At 38.3% G+C, this 18,890-nt stretch overlaps 1 protein-coding gene across 11 annotated transcripts in view; it reads left to right on the top strand.

Moving 5' to 3' along the window:
• Nucleotides 1–9,899, top strand: part of arhgef10la (Rho guanine nucleotide exchange factor (GEF) 10-like a) — a 222,932-nt gene extending 213,033 nt beyond the window's left edge. For all 11 annotated transcript variants that reach the window (XM_073916824.1, XM_009306102.5, XM_073916829.1 and 8 more), the window contains 2 exons: nucleotides 6,043–6,165; nucleotides 8,871–9,899. In XM_073916824.1, the coding sequence (XP_073772925.1) occupies nucleotides 6,043–6,165; nucleotides 8,871–9,406 (659 nt within the window). In that variant the 3' untranslated portion in view covers nucleotides 9,407–9,899. The remainder of the gene's footprint in view (nucleotides 1–6,042; nucleotides 6,166–8,870) is intronic.
• Nucleotides 9,900–18,890: the final 8,991 nt, after the last annotated feature.

Here is an 18,890-nt window from a genome sequence, read left to right as displayed (position 1 = left end):
ATCAGTTTTGTTATACAGATAACAAATATGTGCTTATTTGAAACAACAGAGTTTTAGTAATATTAACTAATGATAGTAACGTTAATAGTCTCTCAATCTCTCTCACGCACACACTACCTCATGCACATTCGATCTCTCTCGCAAGCACATTTGGATATACACTATTGTTCGCCATTTTGTAGTATAAATGGTGTAAGTAGTACATTTACACTCAAAAGTCTAAAAATAATAAGTGCACTTTAATTACCCAGATGATACACTCATTCGACTGGTAAAATGAAGTGTGTAATGATGGACATTCCACACACTCAACGACCACTGCTTTGCTAACGTAACGTAAGGGGTGGAGCTATTGGGCGCACATGTTAGATAACTTTATTTTATCTTGGATTGCGAAAGCGAAATTCTCCTACGAGAGTCATTATAGCGCCTCCTGATGGTGAATGCGGCAATACTCGCAGCAGGTATTATTTAGTACTTTGTTCATTTATTTCACAATTGGCAACCGTCAAACGTCATCAGGGAAATGGTTTAAATTTCCGATTAGTAAAAAAAAACATTAGTGCTCCATTTGGGATGACACTACATTCATATACTATGCTGTTGAGTGTGTAAGTGCATAAGTACAGTGCAAAAGTGCATAGAGTACAGTGTGCCATTTGGGACACAGCTTCTGTTTTTGTTTGACTTTTGTCCAGTCTGGTGTGTCATACAGGATGCGTCTTCTTTATGTGGCATCCACCATTCCCACAATGTGTCACCGCTGTAAACAGGATGTGGGTTAGACTGCAGCTAAAATATAATTAACTTACCAAGTAACGGACAAACGTATCATATTGTAACAATAAAAATATGTATAAAGTAATGTGTTTCAATATTAGGCACTGTCAAAAGTAATGCCGTTACAGTAATGCATTACTAGTAATGCTGTATTGCCCAACACTGGACATTATACGCACCACAGCTACAGTAGCTTTCACTGTATGAAAGAAAATGTAAACACTCATTATATAACCATGCACACTAAAAAGTGTTTGCACATAATGTATCCACACAATACATTGTCACTTTCAAGAGTTCACACTTAGCTGACGATTGATAATAAAGCTAGTTTGGCGTGCTGTCCCGGGAGAGAGCCCTGAGCTTATAAGATCATCGAGCCCTGGGCACCCTCCCGTTGCAAGGCAAAGGGGAGTTTGAGCTCAGGTAGATCTCGATGAATCCCCCTCTTGCTTGTTGTAGCTAAGTGTCAGATATGGATGCTGGAAGGTGTACTCAGAGTTTAGGTAAAGTATTTTGGATTAATTGTTTAGAGTGCTTGTTTTTGAACTGTGGGAGGAAACCGGAGGACCCAGGGAAAACCCACGCGACTACGTGGAGAACGAGCAAACTCCGCACAGAAATGCCGTCTGGTTTGGAAAGGAATTAAACCAGGGGCATTTTTGCTGTGAGGCAACAGAGCTAATCGCTGGCCACCGTGACGCCCATTTAAAAGGAGGGAAAGTAGGGTGGGTGGAGGGGTTTCTTCAAGACGAAGATATTGGGATGAGAAAAGTCTGGTTATTTATAGTGAGTTAAGGATCATCTGATAGGATAATCAGTCGTTAGCTAAAGTTGGAACAGCTGTGAACAATCATAAGCACGTGATCCTCTCGAAATTTGTTTATAAATAAACTTCACTTAGTGTAATTCAGCATCACACATCAGGATATATGAAGTGAAAATTCAGACATCATCGCTCTAGTAGCTTGCAGAATGGTCTAATAACCGACCTTCCAGACGGTCTAATAATGTTTGATTTCACTTGAATGCGATTGTCCACATTAAGCTTTAAAAAAAGCCATGATTCTCTTGTTGTCACAGACAATTGCAATCAAGCAGAATGGAAAAGAGAAGGAGGAAAAAGAAACCGAAAGCGGTGTTGCAGACTTCAGGAACTGGCCAGAGCAAGTTAATATCAACTAGCCTGTTTCTACAACTTCTTAAAAACAAAGAGAGTAAAAGATAGACCTAATCAAACAATGAGAGCATCAAACATTTGGATCAAAGTTGCAGCTGTATTTCACAAGACACATAAAGGCAGAAAAGCTGTGGATTGAGGTGAAGACTCTTGTGAAGGTCGTGGGACCCTGAGGCTGTTGTCGAACTTACGCAGCAAGATGTGTTTAAATATGTAGTTCTTGTTGAGTGACGTAACGCTCCCATTTCGTGTTATGTCGAGGGGTTTGCAGTCCACAGAGCACAAAAGTGAAAATAAGCTTTGGCAGATGCTTTCTTCCCCTCTTTTTTAACTCTAGGCCCAGAGAACATCCAGTTAGTTTTCCTGAATATATGCTAATCTGCAAGCATCACACATAGGAGGACTGATATGGTTATTTCAGATCAATGGTCTGCTAATCCCACAGGTTTGCTCCCGAGTGTTGGGTGATGAATTAATTATTGTCTTAAAGTCAGCCGATTATTCTGCAGTTTCTCCTCAGCTAGAAACTTCAGACACGATAATCAAGTCAGACATCTCCTAAACGCACTGAGGCTAAATCCATCCTCTCTAATAATAACAGGGAAAGTCAGATCCGTAAGGGAAAGGAATTTTTTAAGATAGAGAATTTTGTATACTTTAAAATAATCATTTAAAACAATCATATTATGCTCTTTTACAAAGTCTTGACACTGCTTGGTGGTTCAAAACTTTCACTTAATTTAGATTATTACAATACCTTTCCAGCCTGGCAGAAACAGCGTGATTAGTTCTGGGTTTGATGAAGGCCTGCCAGCACATTGTGAGCTAGGCAGTGTTTTAGTATTGCTATGACCCCTGCCAAAACCTTGAGGTCAAACTTACCAGTAATTTCAATGCTATAACGTGCATACACTCACCGGCCACTTTATTAGGTACATTATAAGATTTCTAATCAGCCAATCACATGGCAGCAACTCAATGCATTTAGGCATGTAGACATGATCAATGTGATCTGCTGCAATTAAAACTGAGCATCAGAATAGGGAAGAAAGCTGATTTAAGAAACTTTGAACATGGCATGGTTGTTGGTGCAAGATGAGCTGGTTTGAGTATTTCAGAAAATGCTGATCTACTGGGATTTTCATGTACAACCATCTCTAGGGTTTACAAAGAATGGTCTGGAAAAAAGAAAATAACCAGTGAGCGGCAGCTTTGTGGACACAAATGCACAACTAAGGTCAGAGGAGAATGGCCAGACTGGTTTGAGCTAATAGAAAGGCAACAGTAACTCAAATAAACACTCATTACAACCGAGGTATGCAGAAGAGCGTCTCTGAACACATAACATGTCCAATCCTAAGGCGGATGGGCTACAGCAGCAGAAGACCACACCGGGTGCTACTCATGTCAACTAAGAACAGGAAACTGAGGCTATAATTCGCACAAGCACACCAAAATTGGACAACAGAAGATTGGAAAGACATTGCCTGGTCTGATTATTCTTGATTTCTGCTGGAACATTCAGATGGTTGGGTCAGAATTTGCATCAACAACATGAAAGCATGAATCCATCCTTACTTGTATCAATAGTTTAGGCTGGTGGTGGTGTAATGGTGTGGGGGATATTTTCTTGGCTGACCATGTCCATACCTTTATGACCACAGTGTTCCCATCTTCTGATGACTACTTCCAGCAGGATAATGCACCATTTCATAAAGCACAAATCATATCAGACTGGTTTCTTGAACATGACAATGTGTTCACTGTACTCAAATGGCCTCCACAGTCACCAGAACTTAATCCAATAGAGCACCTTTGGGATGTGGTGGAACAGGAGATTTGCATCATGGATGTGCAGCTGACAAATCTGCAGCAACTGTGTGATGCTTTCATGTCAATATGGACCAAATTCTCTGAGGAATATTTTCTCTACCTCGTTAAATCTATGGGTTAGGTTTAGGGAAAAGAAGGTCCTACCCGGAACTAGAAATGTGTACCTAATAAAGTGGCCGGTGAGTGTATACTAGCAAAATGAAATATTTGTAAAATGTTTGTGACATACACTCTGATGTATGTATGTATGTATGTATGTATGTATGTATGTATGTATGTATGCATGTATATGTGTGTCTAGACCCCTTTACAACATTACCTTATAGTTTGTAGATCAGAGATACCCTAACTAGGGCCCACAGGCCAAAGTTAGCCCCTTGTGAACTTTCGATTTGGACCACCATCCCATCTGAGAAGAGAGGGAGAATGATGACAATGGTTGGAGACTTTCAATTCAAATTTAAAGTAGCCCTTTGTTTGTTTGCTTGTCTTATTGTCAAAAGCCAACTGCAATTATATGTTTCAATTAAATGGTGTAAATGAATCAGATTTTGTTTAAATGTGCACACTCTCACCTGACAATACAAAGACTGGTGAGCAGATTCTGCTTGACTGGTGTATTTAGCATTGAACTATACTCTCTTGTAAATGTGATTGTGTTTTGATTGCAATAAATTCTCATGTAAAAAGTTAAACTGCATTAGTCAATACGATTTAAAGTATTGCAATCTATTTTTGAAATACTAAGAAATAAATTAAGAAATTGCACATGGCAAATTAAATGTAATATAGTTTGGTATATTCTACATTTGTTTTTTGGCCCTTTATACTAAAACATTTGGGCACCGTTGTTCTAGATCCTTTATATCAGTTTAAATGTATTTGTTATCTTCTAATAATTCAGTGATCAGTTCAAGAGCAATTTTATCGTTCAATGTACTATCTTTATGTACAATGCTATGTTGAGTATAATACAGTATCAGCAGAAACTAATGAAACACGATTTCGTATATGGGCATGCAACTTTTGTTTTCTTACATAAATTGAAAGACTAGATGTAATATTAAACTGAACTCAGGTGTAATGAAAATTAAAATTCAGAAGTGAAAGATTATTGAATGAGGGAGAACTCACCGGACTAAGATTCTGCATACTAATCATATTTAATGCAATCAGTAATTAACAATTAATTATATTCCGTGATTACATTTTACAGTACTTTTTATGCGGTTATTTATACATACACTATTGTTAATTAATTGTATTTTTTATAATACACTAGTGTTAATAAATGCAACTTAAAAGGTTTAATTCATAAATGTATGGAAATTAAATAAAGATTACTGCTGTGCTTTGAATGCATTGGCGATTTTCATTTTGCATTATCTACAGCACTGCACAATTTAACGTTATCAGATACATAACCCATTTTAATCTTAGATCTCGATGATTATGAGGCAGAAGTATGCATTATGCGTCAAGGACATCCAATAAAACATTTCCCCCCAATCGCCGGCATCTTATGTTTTCAGCATTCATGAATTCATTACTGTAGAGCTGTGGATTTATTTGACAATCTATTATTAAGACGATTCCTCCAGCACGAAAAAAAGAATGTATAATAATAAGTGAATGCTGTGCAGAACTCGACAGCTGACATTTCTAAGGAGGAGTTCTCCTTAATGCGATGCGTTCACTAATGTTTTTTCATGACCTTCAGTGATTTTCTGGCGACTAACTGAAAATGCTTCATTTACACATTATCCAAAGACTTCACAAGTACTATAGCATCCTAAAGAGCACATGGCAGGGTAACAAATCAATTAGCAACTTTCCAATCGTTTATGGAAAATAGGCACCATAAATTAAGCAATCGGCCATAGTAGTAGTCAAGGCTGTGTTACTGTATGTTTTTGATGTAATTATATTCTGAAGACCTAAGGGTCGGGGATTTGGGTACTTTTAATGAAGTCAATTAGTTCCGTGTTGCTTTTTGTGTAAACAACAATCTAAATGTTGTCATACCTGCACGCCGCTATAATTGACCAGTTAAATTAGCTGCAATAGGGAGGCAATCAGGGCTTTTAATCCACGTTTCCACAGAAAACATAATTGATTTAAAAGCAGAAATTAGTTTTTAAATATCCTTTGCACAGTTTGTTCTCTTTTTTAACAAGGGGATCATACTGTATAGTTAAAGCAAGCTTGAGTGAGTAATAGTGCGGCATGTGTTTTCTTTTGTTTTGAAGGTCAAAAGAGCATGAGGGTCACCAGCCTGTTGATTTGCCAGGGGCTGCTGTGGGTAGGCACTGCTCAGGGTATTATCATCACCCTGCCAGTGCCTAAGCTGGAGGGCATCCCCAAAATTACAGGTACACAGATGGTGCTTCTTTGTGGTGCATTTGTCCTTTTGGAAACTTTTTTCTGCAATGAAAGGATGAATTATGTGATGATTCAAACAGTTAGGTCTTTGTTAAATAAATAGTTCACTCTAAAATGCAATTATTTACTGAACACAATGTTGTTGCAAATATGTTCGCTTTTTTATGGGAGACAAAGGGATTGTTTTGATAAATGTGTATGACAATACTTTAAGCACCTGAAAGAATGAAACATATACTAAAACTACTGTAAAGATATAATTAAGGAGTTTAGATGCAAAAACTTCTAAGTGCCGTCAGAAAATCTTTGCTAAAATTGGCATTTATCTCAAGCTGTTGTGAGTAGTTTCAGTAATTTTATTCTTAGTGCATAGTATAGGTTATTTTCATTGTCTTTAAAGTGAAATAATTGAACATAAATATAGGAGGTTAAGAAAAATGTAAATTTTAGAAGAAATTTTCAGATGGGACTTAGAGGTTTATATATATACACTCTCAAAAAATTACTTGTGCTGCTTGTTTCAGCTACTTATATAAAACGAGTTGAATCAACACAATTCTTAAGTTGTTTTGAAGGACAACCTAATTGGTCAACCCAGGCTCATTCTGAAAACGTAGGCCAGCGGACGTTTCTGGAGACCGCGAAATACGTCCTGGGAGGTACGTATTTGTGCAGTTTTTGTTTTTGCAAATCAGCGAGAGGCCGATGTGGCGCTTTTTCGTATCTCGAACGTCTCTCGCGAGTGCGTTTCGCGCCCGCGCTTTTTTCGCGTCAACCCACCAGAGGCCGCTGTCTGACTGACCGAATGATTCACTGCGTGACCGGCCAATGGGCTGACCCACCCTCCTCCTTCCCTGAACCCAACCAGTTTTACCGATTGACCCGCCCGCCCGCTCACTTCCCTAAACCCGAGCAACAATTTAGAAAAGCCGTCTACAAAAAGAAAAGCCCTCGTCGGTTTTTTTTTTACCACGTTTTCGGAATTCACCGCATTCTCACCCTGTTATGAACTTGTTCACTTTATTTTATGGATTCTGTTTTTGTCTTACCTGGTTTCTGGAACCGCTCTTCCCCGGACTCGAACCCAGAGGACTTTGTCAACTCCTCCTCTCTGCATCTGAAGTCCGCCGACGCATACGATGAGCTGACCGGACAAACTGACTGCAGCGGGAAAGCCCTCCACACGGAGGTAAGCTGTCAGCCGGCAAGCGCGAAAGGGAATGGCGTCACACCGCCCCGTAGCATTCGCTTAAAAAAATTAAATGCAGCCAAACGTACCTCACGGGACGTATTTTGCGCTCTCCAGAAATGTCCGCTGGACTACGTTTTCAGAATGAGCCTGGGACAATTACGTTAACTAAATCAATTTGTTATGGGACAGCATAAAGAAATTATGTGGAACCCATCATTTTTTACAGTGTATACACTCACCGGCCACTTTATTAGGTACACATTACTAGTACCGGGTTGGACCCTCTTTTGCTTTCAGAGCAGCTGTAATTCTTCGTGGCATAGATTCAACAAGGTACTGGAAATATTCCAGTAGATTTTGGTCCATATTGACATAATAACATCACACAGTTGCTGCAGATTTGTTTGCTGCACATCCATGATATAAATTTCCCGTTCCACCACATCCCAAAGGCGCTCTTTGACACATTGACACATTGACACATGACACATTGTCAAGTTCAAGAAACCAGTCTGAGATGATTAGCGCTTTATGAGATGGCACGCTATCCTATTGGAAGTAGCCATCAGAAGATGGGTACACTGTGGTCATAAAAGGATAGACATGGTCAGTAACAATACTCAAGAAGGCTGTGGCGTTAACACATTGCTTAATTGGTACTAATGGGCCCAAAGTGTGCCAAGAAAATATCCCCCACACCATTACACCACCATCACCAGCCTGAACCATTGATACAAGGCAGCATGGATCCATGCTTTAATGAAGTTGATGCCAAATTCTGACCCTGAAAATCCCAGTAGATGACCAGTTTATGAAATACTCAGACCAGCCTGTCTGACACCAACAACCAGGCCACGTTCAAAGTCACTTAAATCAACTTTCTTCCTCATTCTGATGATCAGTTTGAACTGCAGCAGATTGTCTTGACCATGTCTAAATGCATTAAGTTGCGCCCATGTGATTGGCTGATTAGAAATATGTATCAACAAAGAGTTGTACTGATGTACCTAATAAAGTAGCCGGTGAGTGTACTGTATATTTAATTATAATTTTTTTTTGTCCAAATATTTAATTGCTAAAGTGGAGATGATTTTCATGAATCTTGATGTTGATTAATATTTGCGTGGAAACCCTAATATGTTTATCTATAATCAGAGATTACAGAAAAATAATTGAACTATCATATGCCTTTTTAAAATGTGCTGGTTTAATGGTTTAGTTTCCATAAGATGCATTACCAAAATGAATCATCCTTATAGGACCAAAAAAAAAAAAAAACCTTCAAAAGTTCTTCTTTTGTTCTCCACAGAATAGAAATATATATGCAAATGGTAATGGGAACTATGAAGGATGAACAAATTATGATCAATTTTTCAAGTTAATTTATTTCAAAGTAATTTCCGTATGCAATATGCACTTCAACATGTAATAATGCAAATCAGTTATCAAAGGTTCTTTCTGCTTTTTACTAATGAAAGCGATTTGTGATTTAATGTGGCCCAGGTAAGGGGATGATGTCCTTCAATGCTCACTGCGGGCCTGTGGATTTCTTAGTTGCCCTTTCCAGCACATTGTCCCCTGATCTTCTAAAACGGGACTCTGTGATAGAAGGTCACGATTCAGGCTGTGGAGTGGAGGACCGCAGCGACTCATCCTCTCAGGAATCCCTCCAGCAGCACAGTGTTTCTACCCAGGTGGATGGAAAAGGGAAGGGACGGGGTGTTTTACTACAGTACCGTCTCCGCTCAACCTCAGGGTTACCCGGACGGCCATTAACCGCACGAGGAGACGAAGCCTCAGACTCATCTCTAGAGTCTCTGGAGCACAGCATGGAAGATGGCTCAATTTATGAACTCAGCGATGATCCAGACATGTGGGTCCGGGGTCGACCCTGCGAGAGGGAAGGGGTGAGGCGGGACAGGGTCACCTCGGTCGCAGTCATTTCGGGTGGTAAAGGTTTCCGTCGACTAAGGGAGGGATCGGTGACAGCCACTATGGAAAGCACACTTATGATCTGGCAGCTTCCTCTCACTGTTTGAGCTGAAATTTGTTGATTTACTCATCCTCATGTCATTCCAATACCCTCTTGACTTCCTCTTGAATTTATACACCGGTCACTCTTTTCAGTTCAGTTATGATAAATATACCATAATTGGGTTTAAAGCTATGTTGAATTGAACGGAGATACGAGGCTGTGAGTGATAAACTAATGGAACACAGTTATGATGGTCTTAGATAACAGAGTATCCATAACTTTTACTGTTGTTTTTTTTTTTTTTTTTTTGGTAATCCTTTTTTTGTCAGCTAGATTGCTGGTATGCAAACAAGCAGCATTACAATATTTTGAAGTCACTGTAGTTTTATACCTCACAGCCTTCTCATTCTCAATATATATATATATATACGTTTCTAAGCATAATAGTTTTAAAAACCTATTTCTAATAACTGATTTATTTTATCTTTTACATGATGACAGAAAATAATATTTTACTAGATATTTTTTAAGACACTTTTATACAGCTTAAAGTGACATTTAAAGGCTTAACTGGGTTAATAAGGTGAACAAGGCAAGTTATGGTCCCAAAAGTGTTTTTTAAGAAATTAAAAACTGCTTTATTCTAGCTGAAATAAAACAATTAATACTTTTCAAGAAGAAAAAATATTATCAGACAAACTGTGAAAATTTCCTTGCTCTGTTAAACATCATTTGGGAAATATTTAAAGAAGAAGAAAAAATTAAAATGGGGGCTAAAAATTCTGACTTCAACTGTATGTATATATATATATATATATATATATATATATATATATATATATATATATATATATATATATATATATATATATATATATATATATATATATATATATATAATGATGCTACTCTTAGAAAGTTTTACTCAAACTGATGTTATTAAGCATCATTGTCCATGTTACTCATGTTTCCTAGTTTAATAAATCAAACAACACATTTTTGTTTAAACTGACCAAATTGGTTACTTTATTCAAGCCCGTAGTCAGGGGGGTGGGGGTTTGGGTGGTTCCAAAGACCTGACAGAGGTCCAGAATTTGTCCCATACATGAGCTCATTTGTCCTATTTTGACTGCTGTGCCATCATAAATTGTAAAAAAATACCTATGAAAATAGCCTATCGAAGAAGTCTTTTACGAACAAGTGAAATTCTGTCAGCAGTTGCTTCAGTGTGTCTTAGTGTTCTGAAGTGCCAGATTCAGCATCCTAAATTCTGACAGAGGAAAGGTGAATGTGCTGGCTAGTTTGGTATTTGGCTAATAAATGACAATAGGCTGCAGTTTTAATTTAAAACTTTAACTCATTTCTATTTTTTATTATATTCGTACGTTGTCATATAATTTTTTTTAAAAACAAGTATTTTTTTAAATATTTTTTTATTTTAAAATTTTAGGAAATGTTTTTAGTTCATCAAAACGTGTTGTTATGATGACTATCCAATAAGCTGACTCAGCTAAAATTAACGCTTAAAATTGAGCTAAAATGCAGAATTTATATTTAATAATTTAATAGAAAATGAGGCGAATAACTGAAAAAATGTTCACTTTTTAGAGAAAAAGAGTACTATTCCTTTCACCAAACTGGCTACGAGCCTGTCATTGATAATCTTGCCAGAGCAATAAAACCGAATCACTGAATCAATGAGTTGAACTGGTCGAAAAGATTCTAAACCAAAGAATCCATATCAATTTTTAAGCTGGTTTCACTTGTTTGATGAAAAAATAGTGTATAAATATAAATATTGACTAGTTACTATAATTTAGTATAATTGGAAAGATTAGCAATTGATTTGTGTGACAAATTGTCCAACAGTTATGGCATCAATTGATTGACAATTTTCCCCTCCAGTAAACCAGTGAAACTAGATCATCAGTGAGATGAGCTCAATTACTGATTCAAGAACAAATCATCCTGTCTGATTTTGTGAGTCATTTGCTTCATTGAAAAAAAAAAAAACTCAATAGAATGAGACGTATGGATTAGTGTAATGTAATGTTTGGTCAATAACTACCTTTGTGGTTGAAGTTTTGACTACAAGCCACAGCAATTTTTATACAGGCGTGTTTTAAGTGTCAAAGTCTTTTGAAACTGGATCATAGAGTCAATGAGTTGAACTGATGAGTGAACAAATCATCTAGAATGACTTTAAGTTGCTCAACTGATTCACTAAAATATCTGACTCATTTAAATTATTTACATTTCAGACAGTACAGTCAAGATTTTCATTATTATAACACTTGATTGTTTCATCTCACAAGTTCCTATGCAAAGTTAAATAGTCTATAAAATTGATTTGTGTGATAAATAACAAAACTGCAAGTTGAATGGTGAAATCTTTGATGGTTTTCCTCTACAGTGGATGTAAAAGTGGATCATTGAGTTAAAGAGTTTAACTGAAAAACAACAAATGTCACACAGACCAATTTGTCAACATGCTCAATTGATTCATTGTAATGATCTGACTCATTTAAGACATTTTAGAGATCATAGCACACATTACAGTTTTCTTAGGCAGATTTTGTTGTTATTTTGGAGCCTGATAGCTGTAGTCCTCAGTAAGATTCATTATACTAAAAATGATGGCCAGGATGTTTGGAAGGAGCAAACTAACCTGGGTTTGGAATGACATAAAGATGAGCACATGACGAAATCTTCATTTTTGGTAAAACTAAGCCTTTTCACTGAACAAGTTGTACACAATATGACGTTTGGCACCGTTTCATTCACTTCTCCAGAAAAAAAGTCTCCTAAATTACCAGATCTTGAGATCTTAAGAAAGCCACTTCTTCCAATGAGAATATCTGCAACTAAAAGTCTATTAGTGACCGTACCTACATCTGGAAAGTCCTTCCTTTCCTGTTGGGAATCCTTATCCATGTATTAAATCTCACCCTTCACCATAATCAGGGTCTAAACTATTCAAAGCCAACATTTCCTTGAGGCTTTAGTGTGTCCGAGCTTTAGTGAATCAAATTCTTTGGATTTGACCATGCCACAGAGCTGCTGAGGAGGCTTTATTCCCCCGCGTCTGAAGAAATCATATCATTGGAAAGTGAAAAGCCAAGTGAAAGGGGTTTCCATGCTTTTTGTGCAGTCGCCCAGAGAATACTCTCACCCTTTGACTTTTGATAATGTGAACGCATGATTCAATGTCGAAAGTCAAGCTCGGGCAGGTCAGTGCTGTACGAGTGTTAAAAGCTTGTGAAATGGATTTCTAAACACTTGACAGCCTAAATTTAAGCCACGGCGAATGGTAAAGCTTAATTAAAATAGTTTTTAGTGGGCACTTTTTTCGTACATACACAACCTGAAAACATTTTCACCATATGGCAGTCATTTGAAACGTCTGCTCAATACACCATTACTTAACAAGTGAGTTCATTAGCAGCTGGTAGTGGAAAGATACAAGCACCACTAATTGCAGGAAAGTTGTGGTTCTTGTGAAGCTTTTGATGTTTATTTGATCTTGTTGAAGGGTATTCACTGTCGATATTTTGTGTAATATCGCAGTTCCATCTGCAAGCTACAGTTGGTTCCCGTCATACTTTGTTCTTGTTTGATCCACATTTAACACATTCAGTAGTCTTCCATTAGGAACTATGCCAGATGCACATTATTTTCTGTTAAAGGGAATAGATTGATGTTGTTTTGGGGACAAATGAGCAAGCAAATAAATAATTAAGTCATTAATGAATAAAAAACAGCTTGGAAACCAGTTGAACCAGCATAGACTAGTTGAAGGCAGCAAATAAACTACATACAGTACTGTAAAACTAAACTCTTCAGAAATAGCTACTGAATAATATAGTTATGTTTTCCATTTCTCACCACTTTGTCATCATGTATTTTTCATGCCATGCCACATTGTGAATGTATGAAATGTATAATTAGTCCTGGTACTGCAAACCTTTTTCAAAAGTATTAAACTTAACATTTACGAAGACTGTAATATCCTACTGAATATAGTACTTGTAGGGCTGCAACAGGTTTTTTTTATTGTTTTGATGTGAAATTTTGAAAGTAAAGTTTAGTTTGAATTTAACATGAATAATACAAATGTATCCATCCATATATAGCAAAGAAACCACTTGACATTTTTTTTTTATTTGTGCCTCAAATGCACTGAATTTTTAGAATGTTTTGATGCTAATAAAAAATGTAGGTGTTGTCAACTCACTGTTGGTAGAATAAAAAACATGCTAAAATTACCTCGGTTTGATTATTTGTCCTTGCAAATATTAATCTGTGGTAAATGGTAAACCCATAATACCTTGGCTGCTTTTAAGCTGACAAATTTATGCAGGGTTGGGAGTTTTTCCCCATCTCTTGTTGACCCATACAACAGCAAAAATCCCTGTGATTACAGATGATTTACTCAGAGATGGTGGATTAACAGGGCGCATTAAATGACAATGCACACTGGAAAAACTGAAAAGCTGCACCAAAAGGTCAGATCTAAATAAATGTATGCGTGTTGGGACGTTTACAGACTCGACCGCTGCTGCTGCCAGAACATCTTAGATTTGAAAATGATCACTTTCGTGCAACAGAGTTCAGCACCTCAGTGCTTAGCAGGGCTACACAAGTTTTTAATGGGGTTTGAATTATTCATAATGTCTTCATTTGCAAATTGAGTTATTATGCTGTGCATGCTATTCAGAACATAGCCAAAGATTGTAGGTACTACATTTGGTTTGATTTAAAATAAAATAAAAATGTCCACAGTTGTCCAACCAAGTGTTCCCTTGGTATTCCCACACTTTCCCAGTGTTCCCACAGTTTGCCCACACTTTCCACAGTGTTCCTACAGTACCCTCACAGTTTTCCCAGTGTTCCCACAGTGTACCCACATAAACTTTCTCCAGTGTTCCTACAGTACCCTTGCAGTTTTTCCAGTGTTCCTACAGTATACTATACACTTTTCCCAGTGTTCCCACAGTGCTCTAAACATCGCTCAGCGATGCGACAGGGCGCAAACATTACAGTAGAAAATATCGTACACTAGACACGCACATTCACATGCTATTTAAAATGAAACTATTCAGATGGCGCTCTGAATATGAACAGTGTCCTGAGTCAGGGCTGGGTGCCGCAGACAGCCGCCGACTTGCGGCGCCGTTGTGTGTGTACTGTGATAGAAACCTCTGTGTAGAATTCTGAAATGCATGGCATTGCGTGACACTACTCGACCCCTTTACAGTTTTCCCAGTGTTCATACAGTATACCTAGATAAAATTTCCCCTGTGTTCATACAGTAATCTTGCAGTTTTCATACAGTGTTCATACAGTATACCCAGATAAACCTTTCCCAGTGTTCCTACAGTACCCTCGCAGTTTCTCCAGTGTTCCTACAGTATACCAAGATAAACTTTCCCCAGTGTTCCCACAGTACCCTTGAAGTTTTCCCAGTGTTCCTACAAGAAACTCATATAAATTTTCTCCAGTGTTTCCACACTACCCTTTGAGTTTTCCCAGTGTTCCTACAGAATAGTTACATAAACTTTTTCCAGTGTTCCCACTGTACCCTCTGAGTTTTCCCAGTTTTCCTACAGTATACTCACATACATTTTCTCCAGTGTTTCTACACTACCCTCACAGTTTTTCCAGTGTTCCTACTGTATACTCACATAAACTTTCCCCAGTGTTCCCACAGTACCCTTGCAGTTTACCCAATGGTCCTACAGTATAACCATATAGACTTTCCCCAGTGTTCCTACAGTACCCTTGCAGTTTTCCCGGTGTTCCTACAATATACTCGCATAGACTTTCCCCAGTGTTCCCAAAGCACCCTCACAGTTTTCCGAGTGTTTCTACTGGATACTCTCATAAACTTTCCCCTGTGTTCCCACAGTATACCCACATACACTTTCCCCAGTTTTCCCACAGTGTTCTTTTTTTCCAGTGTTCCTACAGTCCACACTTTCTTTAGTGTGCCCACAGTACTATATACCTGCACTTACCACAATGTTCCAATAGCACAACTTTCCACAGCATTCCAACATTATTACTACATTTTTATTTGTCTAAGGTTTGCAAAATACACCCTCACTTTTTTGTCACACAGTGTGCCCACGCTTTGTCCCATGTGCCCATAGCTTGGTTATAATTTGCCAAGTATTCCTTTAGTCTGTAATGTGGCCATACTGTGGGCAATGTATTGGTATTTCTCACTGCTTTTGGGGTCCACAATGGCTGTCCACATGTGACTCAATAGCCGCGTTTCCACTATCGCGCCTAAAGCGAGCGAGCCAGGGCGAGCCAAGGCCAGTGGGGTTTCCACTGTCACTTCCGGGGCCTGATCGGGCCAAAGCGGGGCTTTCTTGGGGCCAGCGGCCGGCCTTTTTCGGCCCGCCGAATACCTTGGGCCAAGGAGGGCCAGCTGGGGCTTCGGGGCGGAGTGAAAGGAGAGGCGGGCAGTTTTCTGATCGCACATGAGTACATGCGCCAAACAAATAAAGAAATAAGGGAAAGAAAACATCTAGCCTTATAGTCTGGGGTCTTTTTGCGTATGATCACCCTTATGTTTCGCTTTTAAATGTAAGGCTGCTGCATAAAATAATAAAGTAGTTTTAATTTATAGTGACGTTCTTTGCTGCGTCCTCCTTTATGTTTCAATACGCATAATAATCTTTACACCATATTAAAAACACAGCAGACAGTCAAGGTTTTCGAGAGTTTTTGTCAAGTTTAAAAGGTGTGTTTGTGCGCGTTTAGATGCCTGTATGTGTGTGTGAGACTAAAGCGCTCCTTCACAGCTCCGTTATGCCGCGAGCGGCTTTTTTCTTTATTTATTTTGGAGATAATACACAATAAAAATAAAACAGAAGGACATAAAACTTAACAAAATACGTGCCCACTTTCGTAGACTTTAAACGATATAGTTTCATATCCTGATAAAATAGCCTAAGCTTTAATGAAATATAATTTAAAGAATTACAAATATCGGATAAATATAAAATCACATTAAATAAATAAACCAATATAAAATAAACAAAAGCTAGCTATATGTAGGTAGCCTATATACAACACATAAATCGAACCGTTTTAAAGCCACATATATAGCCTATAACTTTCATTTTACAAAGACCTGTCTGAAAAAAAAGATTTTCGATATTTTATAAAAACAATTAACACCGGAGAAGGTTTGAAATATTATTTATAAAGTATTTGGATACGATGATATTAATCAAATCGCGCAAACAGAGCATTATTTGGGTGAGTGAAAGCAGAATCTCCTATACCTTTTTTTTCTGTCACCCAGTCCTGCGCAGCGCTCGCTGCTTTAAACGCATATGGGGGAAAGTCCAAACACAAAATGGGTTCTATATAGGCCTACTCAAACAACTGTTTATGTTTTTATATGACGTGGTTAAATTAATAAATGAAACTTTAAATGAAGAGCTTTAGTGAATAGCTGCCGAGCGCAAAAATATGGCTATATTTTATAAGGCTACTCGCTCTTATGCTGAAACACTTAACACGACTTCTATCAAAACGAGGATGTTATAAAATACATGCAATATCGAGTTATAAAGGAGAATTTCTGTGGCTTTATATTATGGATGTGTGCGCTCTCTGTGATGGGTCCCTGCGTTTGGCGAGAGCAGTCGATGAACAATGCCAGTTGGTCGGCGAGTAAACAAATGTAATGAATGGAAATACACAGGTCTGTGCGTATAGACATTTCATATTCTGCTGTACAGTAACGTGTCATTTGTTTGTTTCGCTTGTCTTCATTTTAATGGTTTCGTTTCGTGATGATTATATGGTGTGCTTTATCTGAAGTGGGCGGGTTGTGTGACGTTTGATTCGGGGACGTTCTGTGGGCGGTGTTTGCGTGACGCGCTGTGAGCTATTAGCCCGTCAGTGGAAACGCGACATGATTTCGGCCTCATTTCTCAACCTCCCGGGCTATTGGCCCGGCCCGGCCCGATTAAAGCCCTGGCTCGCACTGGCCCGATAGTGGAAATGCGGCTATTGTTTTCCCCAGGTGGGATCAAACTGGCCCCATTTTGTTTTCTGGCATTTTAATCAAGATGGTAATCTTTAAATGATTAATCATGCATGTTTGACTCATAGTCTCACTTGAAATCAGGCTACCTTTTTATGAATACTATACATTTTGAAAGTTACCTCTTATCTCTGTTAAATAAGGAAGTTAGAATATTCAAACACAGGGTTTATGTTTGTTTGTGATCAGTTATGTCATGATCCAGAAAAAAAAAGGTCCAAACTACTCAGATCATCTCGTCAAACACCAGCACCGTTTTTGTGGAAAATAGGCCCACTTATAACCCAAGGACTCTTGGGTGCATGCAGATGGTACATGAGTGGTGTAAACACAGCTGTGAGAGGGGAATGGAAGTTCTGGGAGGTGAGGATAGACCAAAGCTCCTGCTGAATCTCTTCATCCTAGTCCTGCTGGCTTCAGAACGCCGGCCTTAGGCAGATACACGGCCGAGAGCCCACTTAAGCCCACGTTAGTGTAGTTTACAGCAGGAAGGATATTTGCAGTTGCACTGAGCACAATGCTGTTTGCGCCCAAATTGATTGGAGATCGCAGTAGTGTGAAACAGCTGCACTTACATGCTGTTTCCCCAAGAAGTTTTGTTCGTTAGACAAGAAAATCACCCAGGCATGTTATTTGCTGAGGAACAAAAACATCAAACAAGTTAAGCTTCTGATACTCTGCATATTTACTCCTAAGGTCAATGTTATTTGCACTTACTCGGTGTTGTGTGACTAGAAAAATCTCATGCAGCTTTTTGGGCAACTTTCAGACAAAATAAGGCACTTAAGACTCTAAATATAATGATATAACAGTTCCATCTCAGAATACAACCTTGGAATTGACCTTGCCTCTGCATTTTTTTTTTTTTTTTTTTTTTTGCTGAAGCAGCCAAGCTTGACTCATGTTATTAGAAATTTGCCACATATCATTACAAACAAATTCATTTTTTGCACAAATAGTGAGTCGCAGCAGTGGTTATTTCAATTGCTTTTCAATTTGCATAAGTCATTTGCTCATTTCCTGCCGACCCTTATTCCAATGGGACAGTGGCACAGACAAACCGAGATCACATGCTGAGTCAGTCAGTAACGTAGGATGAGTGAGAACATTTTATTCACCCAACATAAGCCAGTAATTGTACAGCAGTGCTGAATTGCATTTTAAAACAGAGTTTAGCACTAGAACGGCCCGTTTACCAGCCTCGAGTCAACAAAGGGAGCCAGGTTGCAGTGCAAGCGTTTTGGCTGACAAACAGAACGAAACTACAGATACACGTATTGTGGCACTAAAGTTGTCAATTAACCCCACCCTGAGAGTTCGGCCTATCACAAAACACAGCTGTGAACACACTGCAGTCTTCCCGAAGCCTCAGGAATCATTTGCATGCAGATGAATATTCCGCTGCTGTGAGCTTGTTTTATTTTTTGATAAAAGTCACAAACACGTATGCTATCTGTTGACAGAGTTAATGATTTATACA

This window comes from Danio rerio, chromosome 11 (assembly GCF_049306965.1).
Source record: "Danio rerio strain Tuebingen ecotype United States chromosome 11, GRCz12tu, whole genome shotgun sequence".
Taxonomy (NCBI): Eukaryota; Metazoa; Chordata; class Actinopteri; order Cypriniformes; family Danionidae; genus Danio; species Danio rerio.
Note: the sequence above shows the minus strand (reverse complement) of the source record. Positions and strands in the feature narration are given on the sequence as shown.